At 44.1% G+C, this 26833-nt stretch overlaps 1 protein-coding gene across 2 annotated transcripts in view; it reads right to left on the bottom strand.

The window, feature by feature from the left end:
• The window catches only part of ubxn11 (UBX domain protein 11), a 42598-nt gene that overhangs the window by 1918 nt on the left and 13847 nt on the right, over positions 1–26833 (bottom strand). Inside the window, exons 8-13 of one of the 2 annotated variants that reach the window (XM_033045066.1) lie at positions 13365–13582; positions 12338–12415; positions 10725–10872; positions 7962–8065; positions 3046–3116; positions 543–689 (exon numbers count right to left, since the gene is read on the bottom strand). In XM_033045066.1, the coding sequence (XP_032900957.1) occupies positions 543–689; positions 3046–3116; positions 7962–8065; positions 10725–10872; positions 12338–12415; positions 13365–13582 (766 nt within the window). The remainder of the gene's footprint in view (positions 1–542; positions 690–3045; positions 3117–7961; positions 8066–10724; positions 10873–12337; positions 12416–13364; positions 13583–26833) is intronic. The other variant, XM_033045067.1, reaches the window with a different exon arrangement.

Raw genomic sequence — 26833 nt, 5'->3', positions numbered from 1 at the left:
GAGAGCGTGTCTAGATATTTGTAGCTAAGATGATCAAAGGGCGTCTATAGAGAGGAGAGTTGACCTGCACTTACAGGTAGGGGGTTGGTTATTGTTGTGAGTTCCAGTCCACTCCGACTGACATGGCCTCTTCCTTTCCCACATTTCCTGGCGTAACCCCTCCTTTTCCTGCCGTGGCTCTCCTTTGTGCATCCCGTATCTCTCTACTGGTTCTGGCCGCCACCTCATCTTTCCATTCTGTTATTCAGTGCCACGGATCAATATCAACTTAACTTTAATCATTTCAATTGGCACTGAACTTTCTGGGGGAGAGGGGGGGAGTTCCACAACCCTTTGCCACAGAACACCAGTGGACTGGTCTGATTTTCTGGATGTCCTTCCAGAACAAATGCATTCTCTCCGTCAACTGTGCGGAATCCTTTAGACATCTTAACCCATCCAGAACAATGTTTGTGGGGATTGCCAGCTCGTTCCTGCCGATCTAGGATGTTCTGACACAAAAGAGGCGGAGACTCAGAGGTTGCACTCTGCCAGCCTATTACCTGCTCTGGTCCAGCTGAGTCCGAAGATCTCCAATAGTCTCTGAGAAAAACATTTTCACGATGTATGTCGTCTCTCCGCTCTCTGATTTGATCCTGAGGGTGGCGATGTTCCTCGATGTTGGGGCAATTTCCTCCTGGACCTCCAGCCTGTGATGAGGAACAAAATTGCTCTGTGATTCTGTCAGGATCAGGAAGTTTGATAGAGTTAAGAGAGAGATTCCTGTGGGAGGATGATCTGCAACCAGAGAAGTCAGACTTTAGACCATCGAGGGATACATAATGAAACACTTCTACAGGGCTGCAGAGAAAGAGAGAAGCAGTGGAACTTGTCATATGGTCAATGTGAGTCGATACTTGAATATCGTATGGGACCATGACTATAAAAAATAACCAGTATATCAGGTGAAGCCACATTATAGCATGTATATACACAATATGTTTACAAACCCAGCAATTGCATTAGAAAAAAATTACATTTTATGAGCAGATAATATATAATCCACAATTCTCAGTATGTTTTTGAAACATTTGTGCATGCTTCCTGTTGAAGATATGCCGTTTGGAAATTTGGATCAGGCACTTCCTGTCACAATTTACCCTAATATTGTCATAATTTTCCTGCTGCATTTTGCGCACTTAAACCCATCATCAATGTGCATGTTGTTCTTTAATTAGTTGACTGAGATATTTGAACAAAGGGCTGTGACCTACAAATTATAAAATTAGCCGATAATTCAACAAGGAGAACATCACACTGAACATAATTAACTATGCCTGCTTTTTAAGTGTCTCAAGCATCTAATTTTAATTGTTACTAGACCACGTGCAGACCCGTTGGGTCTGTTCCCCCAACGTGCGGTTGTGGGTGGGGGGGAGGCGGCATGCAGCGTCACACACATTAACTATCCCCCTTCCCCCCCCCCCCGCACTCACGCTAATTACCCCCCTTGATATTATATTAATATTATTAATTTGCTCCTTTTACCCCATAAACAGCCTATCTACTGACGCATAGCCCCCAACTTGCAGTCACATCTAGAGAGGGGGGGGGGGGCGGGGGTAGAGAGTGAGGGCAGAGAGAGAAGGGGCAGAGACAGAGAGAGAGGGTGAGAGTGAGGGGGAGAGAGAGGGGGTGCTGAGAGGGGGGAGAGGTGGGGAGCAGGGAGGGGGAGGGTGGAGGGAAGAGGGTAGGGGGTGTGGAGGGAGGGGGTTTAGGGGAGGGTGGGGGAGGGGATGGAGGGGAGGAGGGGAGAGAGAGAGGAGGAGAGGAGAGGGGGAGAGGAGAGGGGGTGGAGAGGAGAGGGGTGAGGAGAGGGGGGGGTGAGGAGAAGGGGGGGGTGAGGAGAAGGGGGGGGGGAGGAGAGGGTGGAGAGAGGGGGGAGAGAGGAGAGGAGAGGGGGGGGGGGGAGAGAGGAGAGGGGGGGGGGAAGAGAGAGAGAACCCAAACCCACCCCAAACAACCATTTGCAGGCAGTGCTTTTTTCCTTCAAACTAACCATAACCATATTTTCATTTTCAAACCAAATTAAGGGTACTTACTCACAGCTGTGTAGACATTTCTTCAGTCATTCAGAGCTCAGACCTCCATGTTGTAGAGACTGATTGGGGCACACCATTTCCTGGTTTTATAGTCCCTCCCCCATCCCACCAGCAGGAGCAGCAGAGAGGATGGGGAATTTTGTAAAAACATTAGTATCTCTGTCATATTTCATCGACGGGAAAAATCCTCGGCACACATGCGGCGGAGGGGGGCTCTGAGCGAGGTGGCCAAAAATGACGGCCGTAGGTGGCGGCGTTCTCTCGGAAATCGCAGCACAGATCGCCAACACCGGTCAAGAACAGAGTTTTAGTAATATAGATAAATCATTCCTGGTTTTTAATATGCACAGAACCTTACTGTCAGCACTCTGGTCAGATTACATAGCTTACAGATGCTTCAGTCCATGGCCCCTGTGCACCTGGTGATACTGTGGTTTGGGACCAATCTTGGCCACAGAGGGTAGTCAGCCTACTCCACACTTGGAAGATCTTTTTTGGGTTATCCATGCACCAGTAACCATGACCTCCCACAACCTCCCCAACCTCTATTCTTTGCATTCCCCCCTCCTCTTCACACTTCGACAGTGCAGACCTACACATGCACATTAACCCCATTGCTGCTGCTGCCCACCCAGAACACAATGTCACTGAAACACACAGGACCTGCTTTAACGCTTCCTGTGGGCAAGAGACTTGGATTTGGATGTTCTGGAATTCATTTTTTTTTTTTTTTATAACTTCCAATTGAACAGTAGGACTGCACTTTGTGCATGTTTAGTACACTAGACATGGTGGAAATCCAATGTCCAGATACATGGTACATGCCTGATTCCAAGATGGAAATTGAAAGATTGGCCAGTCCGTGAATTCCAATCCTTCGCTTGCCCTGAAGAGCATCTCTTTGTCACCCCATTTGAATCAAACCAGACTTTCCCTGACCCCTTATTATCAAGTCCCCCTGTACCTCTCCTTCAGTGCCAGTAGACACGGAGTTTCGATCAGCGTTATGCTTTCATCTGCTGCTTTGGGAGGCACCTTTAAGGAGAACAAAATGAAAACAATTAGCCTAGATTAAGGACTCCCTTGGCCCCAGAGCCTCTTCCTTTCATAAATACCAGTCTGCTGAGAGCTGCTGGGTATATCCTATAGACAAGCAATGTTTTGCATTGGATGATTTCACTTTCACTGAGCAAGTACCAGCTCAAAAGATTAGATTAGATCCTTTATTTGTCATTCAGAACGAAATGTCGTTGCCTGCAGCCATACATATAATAATAAACAACAAAACACACAATAAACACAAATTAACATCCACCACAGTGAGTTCACCAGGCACCTCCTCACTGTGATGGAGGCAAAAGTCTTAAAGTTACTGTATCTTCCCTCCTCATTCTCCCTCTGCGCTGATGCGATACCCCACCGGGCGATGGTAGTCAGTCCCGCGGCTCAGTGGAACGGATGAAGTGGAATGGATGAAACCTGCTGAGGCTGTCATTCACATTCATCAAAAAACAAACTGTTGGATGAATCAACGGATCAGGCAGCAGCATCTGTGGAGGCAGAGGCATCAGGACTGACCACGCAGGGTCTTGATCCAACACATTGCTTATCTCTTTGCCTCTACCGATGCTGTCCAATCCGCTGAGTATCTTCAGCAGTTTGTTTATTGTTTCAAATACAATGTACACTGTTCATTGTGTTTCCAAGCCTTTCATGTTACCCTGATAGGATGGCCCAGAAACTCCAGGGCACATTGAGATGTATTTCAGCATGTAACAATCAAAAACATGAATGCTACACCTGATTATTCTTCTTTCAGATTACTGTAGGATAGTAATAATCCTCCAGTTCCTACTTGTTTGACTTGGCACCAAGACACACATGGTGCTCAACAACATGTTTGGACACCAGACTTGAGCTTCCCTTCCCTTGAAGTAGATTTTTTATCATATAAACAATACCAACCTCAGCATAAATGAGATGGAGGCTGGCTTACCTGATCTGTTGCCATGTATTGTCTTTCCGCTAAATGGTTAGCCCCCGTCAAAAATGTTTCACTGTACCTTGGTACACGTAACAATAAACTAAAGTACACTAATTCTCATTCAGAAGCCCCAACACTGGACATTGCATTGTATACCCACCCCCTTCCTATATCCACTCCCACTGAGAGCTGTGTGGCCTGATTATGCTGCTCAAAGTCCTGATCTTCAACTCCAAATGTGACCTAAGTTCTTCTTCTGCTTGCTCTACTCTTCCAGAACTAATGGAACAACATATCTATGTGGGGATAAGTGTATCAGCCCCATCTTATTGCAAATTTGCCTTGGAATTCATCCATAATAGAATATTGCAGCAGGTCTACGAAAAATGTATGGACCCAACCAGCCTTACTGAGGTAATACCTTTCGAAGCACTGATGCTTCCACCCTTGTGTTTATGTTTAAATAAATATCCCACCGATTGTTTTCCATCCCTACACTATGTTTGTCTTTCTCCTACTCTGTGCAGCATCCACACAGGGCAGTGTATTTGACGATGCATCCCTCCCCAGTGAATCCCTCCTTGGGAAATCACCTGCTTCCAACTCGGGATTTCTCTTTGGGAAATTTAAAGATAATTAAAATTCCAATTACATTCAATACCTGATGATCAATACCAGGAGGCAGTAAGGACTCGCTGGTAATCATGACAACTAACATCTGAGGCGCAGCTCAGCGAAACAGTACAAAGTCTGACCTTTGCAAAAGTGCAGCAACTTACAAGCACAGGATACAGACTGAAACATAATTTGAAGTTTACATGTTAGGTAGTTGAGAATGAATTTCAGAATAGAATCCAAGTAAGATGTTTGGAGCTTTAAATATTGACTATCAGACACCCAGAAATGATTTACAAACAGGAATCTAATCAATAAAGGGGATGAGAGTGGGTGAATGGGATTATGGTGGTGATGGGTACATGTAGATGTTTATATCTATATTATGTCCTGTACTCCTGCATTTAAGTGGAAAGAAGGGGAGGATTTAACTATAAAATAGAGGTATGAAGGAATAAAATATCCCGTCCAAATAAATGAATTAATGTAAATAAAAGGAAGATAGAATGAATTACAATACATTTATATGTGCACTTTCTTATTTTCAGGAAGGCCCAACATGCTTCACAGGCTATAAATTAGTTTGTAGTTGTAGTCAATTTCATCACTGTGGAACGTTGCAGCCAATTTCATCTGCATGACGGCAGAGATATGCAAGCCTTGTTTTAATCTCATCTGAATCTGTGTGCCTTCAATAACATGGGTCTCTCTCAGTACTACACCAGGAATACCTGTCTTCAGGGCCCTGGAACGGTGCTGCAAAGCCACAAACATATGCATCAAGAGTTGAGAGTGGTTTATCAAAACAACTGCAGGTGCAGGAAATGTAAAATACAAACAGAAAATGCTGAAATACTCAGTAGGTCAAGTCACATCTGTGGGGAGAGGTTATTGTTTCATGTACTCGAAAAGAGACAAGAATTTTCACTCACTTATTGTCTCGTTTCCAGTTCTAACAAAGTGTCAACCTGAAGAATTAACTGTTTCTCTTCCCACAGTTGCAATCTGACCTGTTGAGTGTATCCAGCGTTTTCCCGTTTTGAAACTATGGAGTGATATGAACTAACTCAAGCATACCCGACACCAAAGTGAATCCAAACACATTCGTAGTAGAAGTAGGAAATGTTGTCCACTAGTGGGTGGTTTGTCATGGACATTGTCATGGACATTTGTCATGGACACTGTGAAGATTGGGAATACTTGTGAAGTGAAGACTGTGAAGACTTGTCATGGACCCTGTCTGAAGAAGGGTTTTTGACCCGAAACGTTGCCTATTTCCTTCTCTCCATAGATGCTGCTGCACCCGCTGAGTTTCTCCAGCATTTTTGTCTACCACGGACACTGTGAAGTCTGTTTAGTCGATTAGACATTCAATGATGTTATTCATCCATGCTTAAAGGGAAATGAAAATTAATCTAGGATTTCCTGCACAGAGCTTCTCTAATTTATTTTTGGTATTCTGATGTGACATTTCGTATTGTTAAATTGAACCGTTGTGAATATACTGCACGTGTGAGGAAAGATGGTGACTGTTAACAGACTGTACAAACATGGAGGGCATCACAGGCCACAAGTAGCTGCAACTCTACACTTAGCTTCACCATCTCCAGGGCAGCACGGTGGCGCAGTGGTAGAGTTGCTGCCTTAAAGCACCAGAGACCCGGGCTCGATCCTGACTATGGGTGCCTGTCTGTATGGAGTTTGTGCGTTCTCCCTGCGTGGATTTTCTCTGGGATCCCTGGTTTCCTCCCACACTCCAAAGATGTACAGGTTTGTAGGTTAATGGGCTTGGTAGAATTGAAAAATGGCCCTAGTATGCGTAGGATAGTGTTAATGTGCGGGGATCGCTGATTGGTGTGGACTAGGTGGGCTGAAGGGCTTGTTTCTGCACTGTATCGCTAAGCTAAAACTAAACTAATCTCCACAGATCTTGGGGCACAGATCAAGTTCAGGAACTCTGGGCTATTTTTCCTTTAAATAACCTCATGGCGGCTCAAGGTTGACCTTGAGGTGTAACCTTGAGATTTATATAACCTCAAGGCTGCTGTGGGCTATGAGATCCTCCCCTTCATTGCTGCTGTAGTCTCGAATCAACTAAAGCATAATGGGGCATGATTTACCGACCAGTCTTCATCTACAGATTGACGGTGGAGAGAGTTAACAACTTTAAGTCCCTAGATGTGCAAATCTCTGTAGATCTGTTGTGAACCTGGCACATTATTGTAATCATAAACAAAGCCCACCAATGCTTCTACTTCCTTAGAAGGCAGGGGATATGGTATGTCAATGAATATTCGCTTGAACTTGTACAAGTGTACAGTAGAGAGCATAGAGAGGCGGAGGGAAAGAGATTACAGCAAGTGGCAATTAGTCCCCATCATTGAAGGGATTTATAGAAGGCGTTGCCTCAAAAAGGCAGCCAATATGACCAAAGACCCACATCACCCTGGCCGTGCTCTTATTTCACTTCGACCATCAGGAAGAAGGTTCAGTCGTCTGAAAACTGTGACCACTAGTTTCAAGAATAGCTACTTCCCAACAACCATCAGGCTCTTGAACACTACACAATGCAAACCTCAACTATGAACTTCCATGGACTGTCTTTGGACTGAATTCACTGAGGATTCAGGGATTGTTTTGCACTAGTATTGTGCTTATTAATTAATTTATTTATTTTTTGGTCATTATATTTTATCCATGTGAATTATGTTTATGGGCCTGTTATGCTGCTGCAAGCAGGAAGGTTATTGTTCTGTGTAGGAAGGAACTGCAGATGCTGGTTTAAACCGATGATAGACACAAAATGTTGGAGTAACTCAGTAGGACAGGCAGCATCTCTGGCGAGAGGGAATGGGTGATGTTTCAGGTCGAGACCCTTCAAATTAGAGTCAGGGTAAAGGGAAACAAGCGGAATAGATGATGATGTGGAGAGATATAGAACAAATGAATGAAAGATATGCAAAAAAGTAATGATGATAAAGGAAACAGGCTGTTGTTCGCTAGGTGAGAACGAGAAGCTGGTGCGACGTGGGGGAGGGAGGGAGGGAATGCAGGGGTTACTTGAAGTTAGAGATATCGACATTCATACCCCTGGGTTGTAAGCTGCCCAAGTGAAAGTATTGTTGTTAAGCATTTAATTGTCCTGTTGCTGGTACATATGATAATTAAACATTCTTGACTCTTAATTTTAGTTTGTTGAGTCTGTTTTACAATTCTGCTCCCATGTCGGACCCCGTTTTGCACAGAGTGGCTGAAAGGGACTTTCCCCACCTCCCAGTTACCTGCAGCAGGGCTTTGATCTCTCCCCTGATGTCAAGCACCTTCCCAGAGCGGATGACAGACTTGGGTAGTTTGTTCAGAAATTGCTCCACTGAGAGCTGCTGACCTTCAAAACAAGACGGACACGGTTTTTATCTGTTTTACAAGGATGGCATTTTCCCCCCACCCTCCCTACAGGATGTACCACAGACTGTGCCTAACTTGAAGCCAGGTGTCCATGGATAATACAGTCTCCTGAGCCCAGCATCCTTCATAATGCATCCGTTCAATCCTACATTCATCCTGTGGATATGCAGCCCCACCTTCATCTCCCACAAAATCCCACCGTCAACCCACACTGATACTGTGCCATCTTTGTCATCTCCTTGCCTCCCCCTTGAGAGAGGGGTGCTCTCTGTGATGTGGTGAAGTGGCACAGCTAGTGAAGCCGCTGCCTCATGGCTCCACTGTCTATGGTTCCACCCTCCCAGGTGCTGTCTGTGGGGAGTTTGCATGTTCACTCTGTGACTATGGGTTGGCTCCGGCTACTCCAATTTTCTCCCGCATCCAAAGGCGTTTGGATGTACATAGGTGAGTGATAAAATGTGGAGGCCGTGACGGGTAGAATTGACAAGGTCTTTGTATGAATAAAATGGGATTGGTGCAAAGGGATGCTCGATGGTTGTGTATGAGCTAAAGGATCTGTTTCTGTGCGGCATGACTCCATAATGCTTGTGCAGGTGTTGATCTGAATGGTTTGAGCTTTGTTGAAACAAATACCACCTGTGCCCACATCAGAACCAGCCTGTTAGACATGAACCAACACATTAGCATGAATTCTGGTAAATTGAACAGAACTGTACTGATCTAAAATACAAGATTAAGGAATGAATGTGCCTTCATGTGGTCTTCCTTTCAGCTTGGTGTCATTTACTTTCCATGCATTGTCAAGTCAAGTCACTTTTAGTTACATAGCACATTTAAAAAACAACTCTCGTTGGTCAAAGTGCTTTACATTGGTGGAGGTCCTAACGTTATACAGCAGTGGTTCATAGATTAAGTACATACATAAATACATACATATAGCCCTCCCTCAGAGGACGTCAAGAAAGACTTGAGAGTAAAGATGAGTTTTAAGTCTCGACTTAAAGGAGTCGATGGGGGGGGGGCAGTTCTGATGGGAAGAGGGATGCTGTTCCACAGTCTGCCATTGAGCCAGTAGTTGGTTGGGGGGAAACTACAGAGCCTCATTCAGACCTGTTGCTGCCCCAGCCAGAGACTTGCAGTTCTTCCCCAGCCTAATCCTCACGATCTGTAAATATCCCGTCCATCACGAGCTGTGATTCTTCCCACTCCACTGAGACCAATCCTTGGGCATATAAATTACCTGCAGTCCAACCTTGGGCATATAAAGGCAACACCTTGCCCACCCATCCACATTCATGTTTGGAACAATACCCCCACCCAACCTGACGCTGCTACTCAAATTCACCAACCAACCATCTCCTGACCCCTACCTGTTATCTCCATAACCACACTTTAGTTTCGCAGATATGTGTTCCTCCCTCGGCCAGATACCCTGCGATCCACAGTGCCCTCTTCTCCACTATCAAAGACTTATAGCCCATCACCTACTGCACCACTATCACCACCACAACCACCACCAAACATCTTAAGTTCAGTAATTTCAGAATAATTATATCAGATTTTTCCCAAAGCTTCCCATCTTCTTGTCATTCTGTTGCACCCCACTACTTTCTCTTTGCTCCCGAGTGGATAATGGACCTTTCCCATTTACAACTGATCCTTTTGGTATTGGAATTAAAGACCTCATCACTGCAGGACGGCTCGCCCTGATCTGTGCTCCTTGATTTCTTGGTTCTCTAACATCTTCTTTCCACTCCTTGTGGCGTCTGCAGATACATCTACCTTTGGCTGTACTATTTTGAGAATCTCATGCTACATTTCTTTTACTTGCTGTCCCTCAGCTATTGTGCGGCTATTGCTGGTGAGCATTTGAACATCCTGGCTTTCAAATTTTTTTTTATAAACCTTTTGTTTTTGTTACATAGGTGATCCATGGTTAGCGTGGACTCAGTGGGCCAAAGGGCCTGTTTCTGCACTGTCTCTCTAAATTTCTAAAGCCTATAGATGTTTTACTAGAAATTCTGCCTTCTGGGCTGCACCTGAAAGACTGTATTCTCAGAGACACTAAATCAGTCTTTACTAAACCCATACAGAGGCTGCACAAACAAGGGCCACTTTAAAGGATAGCTGACAAAGTGGCAAGATCTAGCGTTTTATTAGTTGGAAACAATTTAAAGTATTGACTTTTCTGGGTAGGGAAATTCATGCAGTGTGTATGTTAGGTACACAGATAACAAACAGGAAGTATAACGCTACAGGTGGTGTAAGTGATTCAGGGAGTGTAATGAGCAGGTGACAATTTGCACACAGGCATAACTGGTAATCAGTAACCTGTTTGTTATTGTCCATTATGTTCTAAGTTGATTGCATGCCAAATTGAATTTCACCTCACCCAATTTGGTGCATATCTGGAGGCATTTGGGAGTTAACATGAGAATTTAAATGGCTCAGACTAACCCGTGATATTGTTGAAAACCTTACTAAAAAATTTTTGCGGTGTGCGTGTCAAAAAAAAGACTTGCCCATTGAAAACACAATTGAATGTGTTGCCTGGCAGGAGGCAAAGTGTGGTGTTTTCCCATTGCCAGCCTCCAGTGAATAAAAGGATAATGGTTTTCCAGTTGCAGTCATCTACTTACCTGAAACTTCACTCGTCTCCTTCACAAACTCAAAATCTTGCACTTTGGAGTCTGTGTAACCAGGATATCCATCTACTTTTTGTCCCACACCAGGGAATTCCACACGTTCTCGTCTATCCCTGAAGATCACATCCCGTTTATCAGTCACCTGGACAAACGGCAAAGCAGAAAGACAACTGTAGGTTAACTAAGGCCTCATTGTATTTAAGATATCAATCACAGTCTATTATTAACATAAATTACACAGCTCATCAGGAACACACAGCTGCCAATCGTACCTTCTGGCAGATCCCATAATCTCATGGAGGCACAAGGAACTGCAGATGCTGGTTTACAAAAAAGAAGGCACGAAGTGCTGGAGTAACTCAGTGGGTCAGGCAGCATCTCTGGAGAACCAGCTTCTGTTATCTAAAGAAGGGTCAGGACCCTGCTCTAGACTGTTCTTGGGTAGAGACCCTTCCTTAGACTGCAGATGCTGGTTTATAAAAAAGACAAAGTGCTGAGTAATTCAGTGTTTCAGGCTGCCTGCCTGTGTCTTTTTTCCCCTCATAATCTGATCCTTTCCTAATCTGAACAACCATACAATCCCAAAACTGCCCTGGCTCATTGATAACTCAGATCCATTGTGGTCTCTCCAATGACTACTAATAAACCAGAATCTGTAGTATCTGGTTAGTGAACTGGCCTCAGAATCTCTCTGAGGTCTAGTATTCTCTGGTCAGTAATCTCAACATTGAGCCATTCGAGACACTCCTGCTTTTCCCACTTGCCTATACCAGAAAATGAATGAATTCTACCCTCCTCCAAGACATATAGTGTCCATCCCTACAAACCAATGTTATGAACAAATTAATTTTCCAATTTCAGGTAACTTATTCGAAAGACCATAATATTACTAGCTGGACAAAGGAAAATGTCAAGATTATTCTCAAGCCCTCCTTGAAGATGTAAACCTCATGGAAAGGCCTGGCTTAAAATCATTTAAAATGTGGAAGGCATTTAGGATTGGATTGAGAACCTCAAGGCCATTTGTTGGCAGGACACAGCCTAACCAGAGCAGCGCACGTACACCACCCAAAGTATCCAACAATCCTCTTAATCACTTCCTGTCCCATTTTATCAGAGAATGCGAGTTCCGCAATGACCTCATCAGCCACTCCGAGAACCCACAGAGCTGGAATGGAAGTCATCCTCAATTCTGAGCAGTCAGAGAGAAAAATAAACAATGAAGTGCTGAAGCATTAGAATCGTACTTTCAGCATCAATGTCAAAAAAGGTCAGTCTCTGGATGTAAAGGATCTTATGCCCATTATTTTGTGCAGGAATCCTTCCTGCCATTCTTCACAACACTATCTTCAACCATCATCACTGAAACAGATTATTTAATGATTAACACATTGGTATTTATTGCACACTGCTGGCCATAAACTATTTGGCAGTAACATGCTTTAGGATAGCTCAAAGCTGTAAAAAATGCTACTGTATATATTCTGTGTTCCCAACTAACCATTCTTGCAACAACGGCCTAAAAGAGTAAATAAACTCATTTTGCTTCTGGTGCCACTCCATCAAGTACACTTATATTTTACAATAATATTTCTTCAGGCTTTTACCTTGATTGGAATTCCATTTGGAAATCTGATCTGCAGTTCTGAAGGGAAATATCCATCCATGATATCCTGCATACAACGCTAAAAATCAAACAGTTTAGAAAATAAGAGATCTGTTTACATAAAATTGCCTTGTGGAATTCAGATTGGATAAGATGGCTAAATTAATATTAAATCCTCTATCTATGGAAGAGCCAACATATTCTCTGGAGCTCCCAGTGTATTCAATAAAGATACACCTTGTATATAGAATTACAAGGACTGGACGACATTTAGCTCATGTACAATCATCAAGGGGGTCCTTGTACATCAGTCTATGAAAGTAAGCATGCAGGTACAGCAGGCAGTGAAGAAAGCGAATGGCATGTTGGCCTTTATAACAAGAGGAATCGAATATAGGAGCAAAGAGGTCCTTCTGCAGTTGTACAGAGCCCTAGTGAGACCACACCTGGAGTATTGTGTGCAGATTTGGTCCCCTAATTTGAGGAAGGACATTCTTGCTATTGAGGGAATGCAGCGTAGGTTAATTCCCGGGATGGCGGGACTGTCATATGCTGAGAGAATGGTGCAGCTGGGCTTGTTCACTCTGGAGTTTAGAAGGATGAGAGGGTATCTCATTGAGACATATAAGACTGTTAAGGGTTTGGACATGCTAGAGGCAGGAAACTTGTTCCCAATGTTGGGGGAGTCCAGAACCAGGGGCCACAGTTTAAGAATAAGGAGTAAGCCATTTAGAACGGATACAAGGAAACACTTTTTCTCACAGAGAGTGGTGAGACTGTGGAATTCTCTGCCTCAGAGGGCGGTGGGGGCAGGTTCTCTGGATGCTTTAAAGAGAGAGCTAGATAGGGCTCTTAAAAATAGCGGAGTCAGGAGATATGGGGAGAAGGCAGGAATGGGGTACTGATTGGGGATGATCAGCCATGATCACATTGAATGGCTGAATGGCCTACTCCTGCACCTATTGTCTATTGTCTATAGTCTAATGCATTTGGCTCACGGTACCTACTGCTTAAGGTGCCTGTGTTACCTGTGTTGAAGGCTGGCTGAATGATCTGAATGGACCATTAAACATCACTATCCCATTTTGGAAGAGAGTGAGGGGTATGGGATCTGGTCTCTTTAGCCGAGCTCCTCCTGTGACATGCTCAACAGCAGCTTCCCCTTCACCAGCCAGAATATTCAGATCTTTGATATTTTGTTGAACCAAATCAAAATTTATTTGAGAATATTTTGTTGTGGCATCACCTGTAAATATAAACAAAGGCACCAAACAGTTTGTTAGAGAGTGCAAGCATCACCACCTATTTAATAGACCATGGATAATACACTACAGTAAAGGGGAAACATATCAAAATGGTTTGCAAATTTCTATGCCATTCAGTGTAATGGATTTTCATTTCCTCGGTGATTCTTAAGACACAAACATCACGCAGAACTCTGAGTGGAGGAAAGAAATTTGAGTGGAGGTTGGAACAGTAAGAAATGTTTTGGAACCCAAGGACGTGGATAGAGTGCAGCAAGGCAACTGAACAGGGAGTTCCCAAGAATACAGACTCATGACTGAGAGAAAGCCCACAAATCTGAGAACAATAGAAACAGACAATATCCCAGAGTGGAAGAGCAAAGTGGAAAGGTTAGTGAGTAAAGCTGGAGGAGACTCCAAAGGTATTGCACGAGGCCATGAAGGAATTTGAAAGTGAACATAAATGATCTATACAGGCAAATATGTCAATAGAAGTCATGGATGAGGGCAATAGTCTTGTGAGATAGGCAAGCAAAACTTACTTCAGTGGTAGGTAGGTTGTTGGAGAAGATTCTGCAGAACAGAATTTATATTCATTTGAAAAGCCAGGGACTGATTTGGAGGAGTTGGCGTGATCTTTTACAGTGGTGAATCATGTCTTAAAACTCTGGGGAATTTTTTGAGGAGCTAACCAAAGAAATTGATGAAGGCTGGGCAGTAGATATTGTCTATATGGAGTTTAGTGAGGATTAGGGTTAGATAAGGTCCACGAAGTAGGTTGATCGAGGAAGTTAAGACACAGGGATCTCAGATGTGTTGGTAAACAGATCTAAAACTAGCTGAGTGATAGGAGACAGAAGTAGAGATAGCTGGGTGTTTTTCTGACTGGAAATCTGTAACAAGTTGTCTACTACACGGAGTGGTGTTCGGACCTTTGTTGTTTATACACGTAAATTAAATGACTTGGATGTGAACTAATGGGGCAGGATTGCAGATAACACAAAAATTGGTGGAGTCATAGAAAACAAAGAAGTTTGTTTAAGGGACATTGATTAGCGGAAAGGTTGGGTAACAACTGAGCATAAACTATGAATGTGAAAGGTACATGATGCAGGAATCGAGGTGACTCTTGTGTATTGTCTCAGTGTAATCTACTAATCTTACACCTTTGTATTTGAGTATGGTTGTGCCCATTTAGAATAAGATTTTTACTAAACTGGATGCAAATTAGGATAGTCACTGTACTGAGGAGCATGTGACAATAAAGTACCATTGAGTAGAGGATCATGGGCCTTGTGCAGGGAAATGGGATTAGCATAGATGGCATTGCAGTTGACATGGATTCGGTGGCCCCATTTACCTTTCCATGATTCTATAAACCAGAAACTAAAATAAGAGTGTAATCTATGGTGAAACATACAAGATTCAGTGGGAGTTTGGCAGACTCGTTAACATGTGGGCAAGAGTCTAGAAATGCAAGTATAGCCACAGGTAGAGTTGCTCACCTATGACTGAGGAGAACATTCCTCTCCAAGGGTTAAGTTTTGGAATTCTTGTGTTGGATGATGGTTTCTAGGCCAGTAAGTAAATTTCAGGCTGAGATTGATATATTTTTGAACTGTAGGAGAATCAATGATCATGGAAGTTGGGCAGGAAAGTGGAGTAAAGACCATTGGGTCAAGCTAATTACTATCAGGTCCATTGACTCTCATTCATAAAGTGATCGAAACTGTCGTCGACAGTGCAATCAAATGGCATTCGCTACTGGTAACCTACTCACCATTGCTAAACTTAGGTTTGGCCAGAACGTGATTCCAGACCTTATCGCAGATTTGGTCTGAAGGGACCAAAGAGGCGACTTTCAGAGGAAAAGTGAGAGTGACCATCTTTGATATCAAGCAGCATTTGACTAGGTTTTGCATCAAGGCTTCCTGGTAAAACTTAAAAGCCAATGGGCATCAAAAAGAAAGTGGTTGAAATCACACAAGGGAAAATGGTTTATGGATGGTCAATCGCTCAGCCCCAGGATGACACTGTAGGTGTTCCTCAGGTCAATGTGTCAGGCCTATCTATTTTCATATCAATGACTTCCTTGATAACGTCAGAAGTGGGGATGTTCGCTGATGACTGCACAATGATCAATCCCATTTGCAACTCCTCTGCAAATGTATCAACCCAAATGTGATTGCCAGACCTAGGCCACATTCAGGCATGAACTGATAAATGGCAGGTAATATTGGGCCCTCAAATGTGCCAGTAAATGACCATATTCAACAAGAAAGTATCAAACCATCTACTCTTGATGTTCAAGGGCATTACTATCTACCCCATGATCAATATACAAAGGTCACCACTGACCAAATACAACATAAATACAGCGGTTGCATGATTACATCAGAGGCTGGATGTCCTGTGGCAAAGTGAGTTCACCTCCTGACACCACAAGACCACCAAACCCAAACCAATTAAGAGCAGACGACGGCATTCGATCCAATTTGTGATCCCAGCTACAAAGACAGATATGTACAGCAATTCGTTCTTCCCCAGCACAATTAAAGCATGGAATAATCTCCACTCTACTATAGTTACCCAACCAGATGCAACTAAATTTAAAGTAGCTCTTTCTTCCCAATAACCCTTTCTGGCTTAAGTCCTCCCTCCACCACCTCCAGGACAACCAAGAACCAAGACCTTTACCTTGATCTACAAGGTACAAGTGCAATGGATGAGTGCATCTGCAACAATGATGAAAAAACTTCACTTCATCTAGGCCAAGAAACCCAACAGACCACATAACACGCTGGAGCAATGTGTGTCATTTATAACTATCCACACTACTCCAACTGCACATCCCAAAGCTGCAGCCTCTACTGCCAAGAAAGGCAAGGTTAGCAGATGCATGCAAGTTTCCCCCTTCAAATCACACAGCATCCTGACTGGGAAACGCAAGGCCAGAGATTCATCAACACAGGGCCTAAATCCTGGAATTTCCTACCCAATAGTGTACAGAAGTATCATCACCAGAAAGATTGTGGTGATTCAAGACAGTAGCTTCTCAACCTCAACTACTCCAGGGCATTTAGGGAGGGATAATAAATGCTGGTTTTCCATGTGATGCTCAGCAGCTGCAAATGAGTAGAAAATGATTGAGCAATGTGAAAGTCTGGAGAATTGCCTTCCGCTCACATGTGTTGAAACACTGAACAAGATTTTTTTAAAATCTGCTGACGTAGCACCGCGTAATGGCCATAAAAAAAAAACATTGGGCATGTTTAGTGCCGACACAGCTTTCTCACAAACAGAATAAAATGCATATCATGACATTTCCCAACCCTGTCTGGTTACAAAAGCCCGACATAAGTGCAGCCCGTACACGCAAACGAGTGCTTGGGACACCTGTGGGATGGATTTGCCGGCTGTCTCGAGGCTGTAGAAATCTTCTGGGGTTGGGGAACTCGGGGTTGTGGCAATATCTGAATGGTTGAGTTAGATGCACTGGCTTTTCTAGACGTTGCCCGCAGTTGGGCAATGTTTTTATTCAAATATACTGCATTTCTGACTTGCGAACGGTTCAGGTTACAAACAATTCTCCAAAATGAACCCTAGGGAGGACCTGTATTTCTCAAAGCCCAATACAAAATGTTGTGGTGGAATGGGATCTGGGGTGGGGGTTGGTGGGGCGGGGTCCTAGTGCGTGAAGTAAAAAATTGACATTCAGGCCCAGCAAACAATTAGCAATTATAATTGAAATGTTTGGAGACACAGGAGACTATATTAAAGTACTATGTTTGCTACAGTGGTATAGAAAATCCTGTGGTTGTGTAAGGTGTTATTAAAACAAGGTAATTTTATTTTTTCAAGCATTTCCTATGTATTCCACTGGACTAAACTAGACTACATATAAAGATGTCAATCTTTCAGGATTAACCAACTGGGTCTTGAAACCAAACCCAGACCCAGAAGTTATTGATATTTATTTCATTATAACCTCCCAACCCGCCTGTCTAAGATGTAGTAGCAGCCTAGAAAAAACCCACAGTCATAGGGAGAATGTGCAAACTCCATACAGACAATGCCTTAGATGAGGGGGAAACTGGAGGATGCAAGATGCAAATATTTAACAAATGACAGCAGATTGTAACTCTCCAAATTTCTCAACACTACCAAGTATCTTGCGGGGAGAGTGTTCAAGAAGGAACAGGAATCTTGCAGGGAGAGTTTGAGGCAGCGGGTGTCTGAGGAACTGAGCCAGGGATCAATTGAGCTTGTTTATTTCATTGTTTCTTGCAAAAACATCCAGGATAAGAAATCTTCACAAATATATTTGTGATGTTGCTGTTTGTTTTCCTTTGTTACCTTTCCATGTTTCAAATCTTTCATGAAGAGACCTTTCTATTTTACAGGAGATAGACACAAAATGCTGGAGTAATTCAACGGGACAGGCAGCATCTCCGCATAGAAGGAATGGGTGACGTTTTGGGTGTTGACCCTCCTTCAGAGCCCTTTTCTATTCCAGGTTGAATGCCACAAGTCTGACTAAAGGATCACTGACAAAGAAACTGCGGAACAGGCAAGGTGCAGTGTTTTAAGCAGAATTCATAGCAGGACTTCCAAGGCATGTCAAGTTCGGAATGGTGTCGGGAATAGACTGAATTTGGGGCAGAATCGCTACTTGGCTCCTCAGACCAGCCATGCCAATTAATAAAATCATGGATGATCTGATGGCATCTTCAATGTAATTCTCACTGACCGTCAGTAATCATTCATCCCCTTGATCATTAAGAATTGTCTACTCTTAGGTAATCAAAGACTTTGTTTCTATCACTTTGAAAAGAGGTCCATAGATTGTCAACTAAAAGAAAAAAAATCTCAAATGGCCAACATCTTATTCTTAAACAGGAATCTCTAGTTTTTAATTATTCAATGTGGAAAGCTGCACAAACTATCATGATTCTTCTAACTTTGTAGAGCTAGAAAATTTATCCCAGTGCGTCATGGATCAAGAAGAGGATTTGAGTAGGAAGAAGGGTCAGTGGGTCAGTAGCTGACGTTGAGAGAGGCTGGGAAGGTTAGTGAATTTTGATTCAGATTAAAGCATCAAGTATCAAATTGGAATATCCAAGGAGGGGGAGTGATTGGCTGACGGGGTATTCTGTGTAACATTCAGCCTGGAGTCTGGTTGTCCTCGTCTGAAGTGAAAGGTAAGTACTCGGCTTGTACACTCTGAAGTTTAGAAGGATGAGAGGGTATCTCATTTGAAACATATAAGATTGTTAAGGGCTTGGACACGCTAGAGGCAGGAAACATGTTCCCGATGTTGGGGGAGTCCAGAACCAGGGGCCAGTTTAAGACCAAGTGGTAAGCCATTTAGAACGGAGACGAGGAAACACTTTTTCTCACAGAGAGTGGTGAGTCTGTGGAATTCTCTGCCTCAGAGGGCGGTGGAGGCCGGTTCTCTGGATGCTTTCAAGAAAGAGCTAGATAGGGCTCTTAAAAATAGCAGAATCAGGGGATATGGAGAGAAGGCAGGAACGGGGTACTGATTGGGATTGATCGGCCATGATCACATTGAATGGCGGTGCTGGCTCAAAGGGCCAAATGGCCTACTCCTGCACCAATTGTCTATTGTCTATTGTCAATGTTACAGACCTGATTAAATTGGTCCATCTTAAGTTGCATAGCAGGTGAGGCCTATTTCAAGCACAGTGATGCTTCTGATCTCACATGAAGGCAAAAATGAATTTTGTTCAAGCAATGAAAATGTCAAAATGTGCCCCACACATCATTTGACACCACTACATTTCTGTGTGTAATTTCACCATTGCTTGGCAAATCTGCAACCAAGCTAGTGTTTTATTGATTCTGCATTTTTGAATAAATTAATTTCTCTAAGCTCAAAAAAATGAATTACACAAAATAATTTCCACAGTATCGGCCTTCCCAGTGCTGGCGTGCAAAAACAGACAATGGTGAGGCAAAGTACCCTGCACATTTGTCAGTTTCTCTTGACTTAAGAAGAGTCTGTGCTAGCTCTCAGCACAATCGCATTAATCTCATCCCCCATATACTTTCCTATTCATAGTTCTCTCAAACATGCCCATTAAAAACACCATGATTCTCTCTCCACCTAATTGTACCTCAGGAACATTATTGTAGTCAATTAATCTAACAACCAGCATATTTTTGGGAGGAAACCCAATGGAAACATACAACATCTTAGGGAGAATGCAAAAAAACTCCACGTAGGCAGCAGCAGGGCTCAAGATTGAATTTAAGTCATTGGAGCTGTGAGGCAGCAGTACTACACGCTGAGCCATTATGCCACTGTGCATAATATAATTGTCGGAAATATGTTTCTGGGGTTTTTGACAATAGAAAGGGAAGATACCACAGTGAACTACAGAAACATGATTATGCAAATGCCGGAATCTGAAGCAGAAATGAGTCGAGCAGCATCTGGTGGGTGGGTGGTGAGGGAGGAAAATGTTGACAAAGTTTCATGTCAAGAGCCTGCCATCAGGACTGAGAGTGAAAAGGTAAAATATCAACATGAGATGATGTTCCAGTTCATGCAGGCAATGGAGTATGCAAAGGATGGTAACTTGGTATGGGAATGTAAAGGGGAGTTGAAATGGCATGCAACTGGGTGCTTGGGGCGACCATTACGGACAAAGCAGTTGCTCTGTAAACCAGTCATTAAGACTGTGTTTGGTCTCACTAATGTGGAACAGGCCACATGGAGAGCACCAAATATAGCAGACGAGGTTGATGGAGGTGCACATATATTTTGGTCAACCTATACCACACTTAGAGATTTGAGTAGATGACAAGTAACTACCTGGTTTGGTTTGGTTTAGTTTAGTGTGGAAACAGGCCCTTTGGCCCACCGAGTCCTGACCGACCAGCGATGCCGTACACTCGCGCTATCGTACACACTAGGGACAATTTATAATTTTTACCGCAGCCAAATTAACTTCAAACCTGTACCTCTTTGGAGTGTGGGAGGAAACCGGAGTTCCAGAGAAAACCCACTCAGTCATGGGCAGAACGAATAAACTCTGTACAGACAGCATCCCTATTCAGGATCAAACCCGGGTTTCTGGCCCTGTGAGGCAGCAACTCTACCGCTGCGCCACTGTGCCGGGATGGTGTTGGGATTCAAGATTATGGGAATACAACACTATGAAGCCCTGTGTCCTCAAAATATGGATCATAGATTCCAAGATAATTTCTTTTTGCACAATTCAGAAACCGAGCACAGTTCTCCACCCTTCACAGCAACTATGTGTCTCAGTCCACAGAATAGAGGTATCCCCTTTTCTTCCTTTTATTCAGTTGAGATTGTTCCACTGGAAGTGGTCAGAAAGGCACATAGAAACTAGATACGATACAGCAATTAAACCTGGATTTATTTTCCTTTGGAAGCTGTGAAGAAAGAATATTGCAAAGACAAAATCTCAGAAATTAAGAGAGCAACATGTTGGATGAATGTGAAAGAAAAAGCCGAGGGAAATGGTTTGCACGTCAGTGTTCTGTGACTCTAAGAAATGTTGAGGTAGTTGGGTAATTCTTGTTCTATCTAAGAACTTAAAGCTGCCCTTGTGATGGATCATGGATGCTGCTACTATGGTTGTTGTCAGTAGAATGTAGAATCTGCCCCAGGGTGTAATTGAGGGCAGTCAGGGTGCTTGAGACCTCCAGGATCACATTGTTCATGTTGTGCTCCAGCTTTTGGATGCCTTTCAGAACCGGCTCCTCCAGGCTGGTATAACTGGAGGCCAGGAGAGAAATCTGAGCATCCTGCAGTATGGTTACATCCTCCTCAAGGACATTCTGGGGTTTACGAGGCAGGACTTCAGTGTACGGCAAAGACTGCCCTGGTTGAGGAACTATGGGCTGTGACTCACTTTCACCGGACTCAGTCACGCAAGATTGCTGTGGCTGATGCTGGCTGCTCTCCCTGGTTGCACCATTATGGTCACTGACGTCTGCGGGAAAGAAAGACAAGTTCATCACCAGCTGTGACACGCAAGGGCAAGTAGCAATCTCAGTCAGCTGGACTATTTCAGAGTAATTGTGCCTATTTCCCCAAAAAATAGTATATTTCTAGTGATTTCTAAACTAATGTACTTCCCAGAAGTGTCATAGAATGAGGAAAGTTACAGCACCAATGAAGCCATTCTCTACATCCGTTTGATACTGGCTCTCTGTAAGAACAGTTGAGTTAATCTCACAAACTCAACCTCTCCCCATAGCCCTTTCCTTTCAAATCATCACCCAGCTCCTTTTTGAATTGGATCTGTTTCCACTTGCAATGTATTCAAGACCATAACCACTAACGGTTTTCCTCCTGGGTCATTTGACTACTTTATCAGTCACATTCATTCTACAACCTCTGTTATTTTGTACTTCCTCTTTCAACTGTTAATTTCCTTTGTGTTTTAAAGTAACTATCTGATTCCTCTTCTGTTCGAAAGGAAAACACCAGTCTATCCACATAACTAAAGACCCTCATTCTTCTCATAATTTTTATCAATCTATTTTTCACTCTCATAAATCTATTTAACTATTTATATATTACTAAAACTCTCAACTTGGTTGTTTCTATGTCTGTGTGCGTGTTTGCGATCTCTGATTCGGTGATGTCGTCAAATTGCGCCAAAACGGTACATGATAGTGCTACAATTTTTTGAACCACCTTACTCACAATGGTCATGTGGTGGTTTGTATCAAGTTTCGTTCAGATTGATGTTATATTTCACAAGTTATACACATGTTTTAATTTACAAAACCTCAATGTGCGGATTTTTTCCCTTCCCTCTGCACTGGCACTTACAACTATGATGTGACAATGGGATTGTAGCCCTGCTCGCTACAATGTTGCTATCCCAGGTCCTGCCAGCCCTAGCAAGTGCAATTGCAAGCTACAATGTTGCAATCCATTTATTAAAAAATATTCCTGGCAGCAAGGATTTTTTAATAAGTTTAATGAGGGAGGGAGAATAAGGGGAAATTAGTCGCCTTGGGGGCTATGGGTGAGTGCTGGATTATTGCGTTGGGGGAACGTCTGGCATTGGGGGAACAGGTGAGTGGTGGAATATTGCATTGGGGAACGGGTTGCGTTGGGGGACCAGGCCTCCCGTGGGGGCTATGGGTGAGTGGTGGAATATTGTGTTGGGGACCAGGCCGTGCGTGCTTGCATGTGTGATCCCGGAACTATGCCAAAACAGTACACAATAACACTACAATTTTTGCACCACCTTACTCACAATTGTTCTGGGGTCTGGTGTATCAAGTTTAGTTCAGATTGATGTTATATTTCACGTTATTCATATTTTTAACTTAAAAACATTTAAAACAGCGCCCCCACTAGCCTCGCCCCCTCTTGCCGTCTTTACTTGACTGACATCACAAAGGACACCCCACGGGTCCTCAGCGCGGCCTTTGCACAATTTCAGACCGCCAACCTTTTTTCCTTGCCTCATGGACACAATGGCGCTGCTCCCGTCCCACGGGGGATCCGGGGCCTTGGTGCTGAGGCTGGGTCTGGGTTTGTGGCGCTGCTGCTGCTCCGGGTCTGCGCGGCGGAGTCCGGGGGTGGAGAGGCCGCGCCGAGGTTCCGGGGCCTGGGTGCCGAGGCTGGCTCTGGGGGCAGCGGCACTGCTGCTCCAGGCCCGCAAGGAGGGAGGAGCAGGACCCTTGAGATTCTGGGGAGGTGAGGAGGGAGAGTGGGGGAGATTGAGGGAGAGGAGGGGGTAGGGAGGGAGAGGGAGGAAAGTGTGTGAGGTGAGGAGGAAGAGTGGGGGAGCAGGGGGAATCGAGAGAGAGGAGGGGGCAGTGTGGGAGATAGGGAGTGGGGGATAGATGGAAATGAGGGCAGTGGGGGAGGGTGGGGGGTGGGATAGGGGGGAGGTGAGCAGTGGCGGTGGTGGGGGATAGACTTGGGATAGTGCTTTATATATTTCTTAAAGTGTGAATGCCGCAAATAAAATAGGTTTGGAAATACACATGACACACACGCGCGCGCACGCACACACACACACACACACGCACGCACATGCACGCACACACACAATGTTAATAATGATGTCTTGAACAGAGTTCATATTGCAGAAGAGGGAGTGATGTATGTCTTAAAATAAACTACGATTGATAAATCCCCAAGACCTGACCAAGTGTATCCTACAACATTGTGGGAAACTAGGGAACTAATTGCTGAGTGTTGGCAGAGATAGTTGTATTATCCATGGCCACGGGTGATGTGATAGAGAACTGGGGGGTGGCTGATGCTGTGCCTCTATTTAAGAAAGGCGGCAAGGAGAAGCCTGAGAACTACAGATCTTAAGGTCAGCACATCTGGTACAGTTGGTACAGTTGCTGCCTTGCAGCACCAGAGACATTGGTTCAACACTGATGCCTGGTGCTGTCTGTGCGAAGTTTGCAAGTTCCCCGTGCCTGTGTGGGAAAAGGGGGAGTACAACGGGATCTGGGGGGTCCTTGTTCATCAGTCTATGAAAGTAAGCATGCAGGTACAGCAGGCAGTGATGAAAATGAATGGCATGTTGGCCTTTATAACACGAGGAGTCGAGTATAGGAGCAAAGAGGTCCTTCTGCAGTTGTACAGAGCCCTAGTGAAACCACACCTGGAGTATTGTGTGCAGTTTTGGTCCCCTAATTTGAGGAAGGACATTCTTGCTATTGAGGGGGTGCAGCGTAGGTTTACAAGGTTAATTCCTGGGATGGCGGGACTGTCAATATGCTGAGAGAATGTAGCAGCTGGGCTTGTACAATCTGGAGTTTAGAAGGATGAGAGGTGATCTTATTGAAACATATAAGATTGTTAAGGGTTTGGACGCACTAGAGGCAGGAAACATGTTTCCGATGTTGGGGGAGTCCAGAACCAGGGGCCACAGTTTAAGAATAAGGGGTAAGCCATTTAGAAAGGAGACGAGGAAGCACTTTTTCTCACAGAGAGTTGTGAGTATGGAACTCTCTGCCTCAGAGGGCGGTGGAGGCCGGTTCTCTGGATGCTTTCAAGAGAGAGCTGGATAGGGCTCTTAAAGATAGCGGAGTCAGGGGGTATGGGGAAAAGGCAGGAATGGGGTACTGATTGTGGATGATCAGCCATGATCACATTGAATGGCGGTGCTGGCTCGAAGGGCCAAACGGCCTCTACTCCTGCACCTATTGCCCTCACGTTGTCCCAGTTTCCTCCCACATACTAAAGACGCGCTGGTTTGTTGGTTAATTGGCCTTTGCAAACTGCCCTTATGGTGCAGGGAGTGGATGCAAAAATGGGTTAACATAGAACCAGTATGAACGGGAGATCGATGATCGCCTTGGACTTGGTGGGTCGATGGACCTGTTTCCAAGCTGTATTGTTCAAAAGAATTACATGAGTTCGTATGTTTTGAAACGGAATTCTGAGGGACAGGATCCATATGGACTTGTGAAGGCATGGATTCATTGGAGATAGTCTGGCTGGCTTTGTGTGTGGGAAATCACATCTCACAAATTAGATTTGTTGAAGAGGTGACCAAGAGAGGTTTGACAAGGGGAAGGTAACAGATGTTGCATTCTTTTATTTCTGCAAATTCATGCAGTAATTACCAAAGAGTACACGAGTGAAACCACAGGACCTGTTACCACACAGCATGGTCCAATAAATCAACCTCAGATCATTGTCACTAAGATATAATAGAAACATAGAAACATAGAAACATAGAAAGTAGGTGCGAGAGTGGACCACCAGGTCCGTCGAGCCCGCACCGCCATTCGCTCATGGCTGAACACTAAACAGACACACTTACCCACAAACAGTAGACACAAGACACAGAACACAAGACACTACCCTCCCCTTTATACCGCTATCACCCCTCTCCACCCCAAGAACCGCGTGATCTCCTGGGGGAGGCAAAAAACCGGATAAAAACCCAGGTCCAATTCGGGAAAAAAATCCGGGAAATTCCTCTCCGACCCCAATCCAGGCGATCGACACTTGTCCAGGAGATCACTCAGGTCTTACTATACTAACCATACCTAGGTCCATATCCCTGCCCTCTCCCCGTAGCCCCTTATCCCCTTGGCAGCTAAAAAAACATCTATTTTAGACTTAAATATATTTAACGTTTCTGCTTCCACTGCTCCCTGGGGCAGTGAATTCCATAAATTAACCACCCTCTGGGTGAAGAAGTTCTTCCTCATCTCAGTTTTAAAAGAGCCCCCCCTTATTCTGCAACTATGTCCCCTAGTTCTAGTCTTGATAGCCTTGATTTCTCCACAAAGAAGCGTAATGAGACTTTAATTTAAGCAGCTTGCGTCGTAAAATATGATAAGGTAAATAAGTCGAGGAAATGAGGTGTGGCAATGTAGCAACAGCATTAACAAAAGGGTGAGAGGCTGTGACCTTCAGATAAGCAATCTGTGTCAAAATCCCCCAAAACAACTTCAAACGATACCTCCTGTTGTGGTCAGAGTGTCATATCAAACCAAGTCAGTTTGACAGTGGCACCGCAGTGTAAGTAATATTTCCAAACATTAAATTCCCTGAACCCATCGTGCGGAGCATGTGGCGGTTTGAACTTGGACAATGGCGCCAAACATGGTGCCTCATGCATGCCGGCTCAATAGACTATTTCAGTACAACTGCTAATTGGGGGTGGTATGTTGATACCCTACTGGACTATTTGTAAGAAAATAATCTAATTGTGCGTTTGCACTTCACACAAGTGACAATAAAGCACCATTGAACCGATTAATCAGATTCATTGCGGTTTTGTGGTTTAATATTCAATGTGCACCTCACATCCCCTCCCACTCGAGGTATTCATCCCATAGTAATCATGATATCTGTGTTCCCTTGAAAGGAGAGTTGAGGCTTTTTGTTGATGACTCATCTAGGAAGATTACACCCCTGACAGTGGAGGATCACAAAGAAGAGTCACGTTAGTGGCAGCACAGTGGTGCACCAGGTAGAGCTGCTGCCTCACAACGCCAGAGACCTGGGTTCGAACCTTGGATGACGTCTGTGTGGAGTTTGCACATTCTCACTGTTACTGCATGCGTTTCCTCTGAGTGCTTTGGTTTCCTCCCACATCCCAAAGATGTCTGGGTTTGTAGGTTAATTGGTTTCTGTAAATCACCACTGGTGTGTAGGGAATGGATGCTAAAGTGGGATAACATAGAACTAGTGTGGACGGGTGATCAATGGTCAGTGTGGACTAGGTGGGCCGATGGACCTTTTTGCATGCTGC

This window comes from Amblyraja radiata, chromosome 27, assembly GCF_010909765.2.
Source record: "Amblyraja radiata isolate CabotCenter1 chromosome 27, sAmbRad1.1.pri, whole genome shotgun sequence".
Lineage (NCBI taxonomy): Eukaryota > Metazoa > Chordata > Chondrichthyes > Rajiformes > Rajidae > Amblyraja > Amblyraja radiata.
This window is presented reverse-complemented; position numbering and strand designations above follow the sequence as displayed.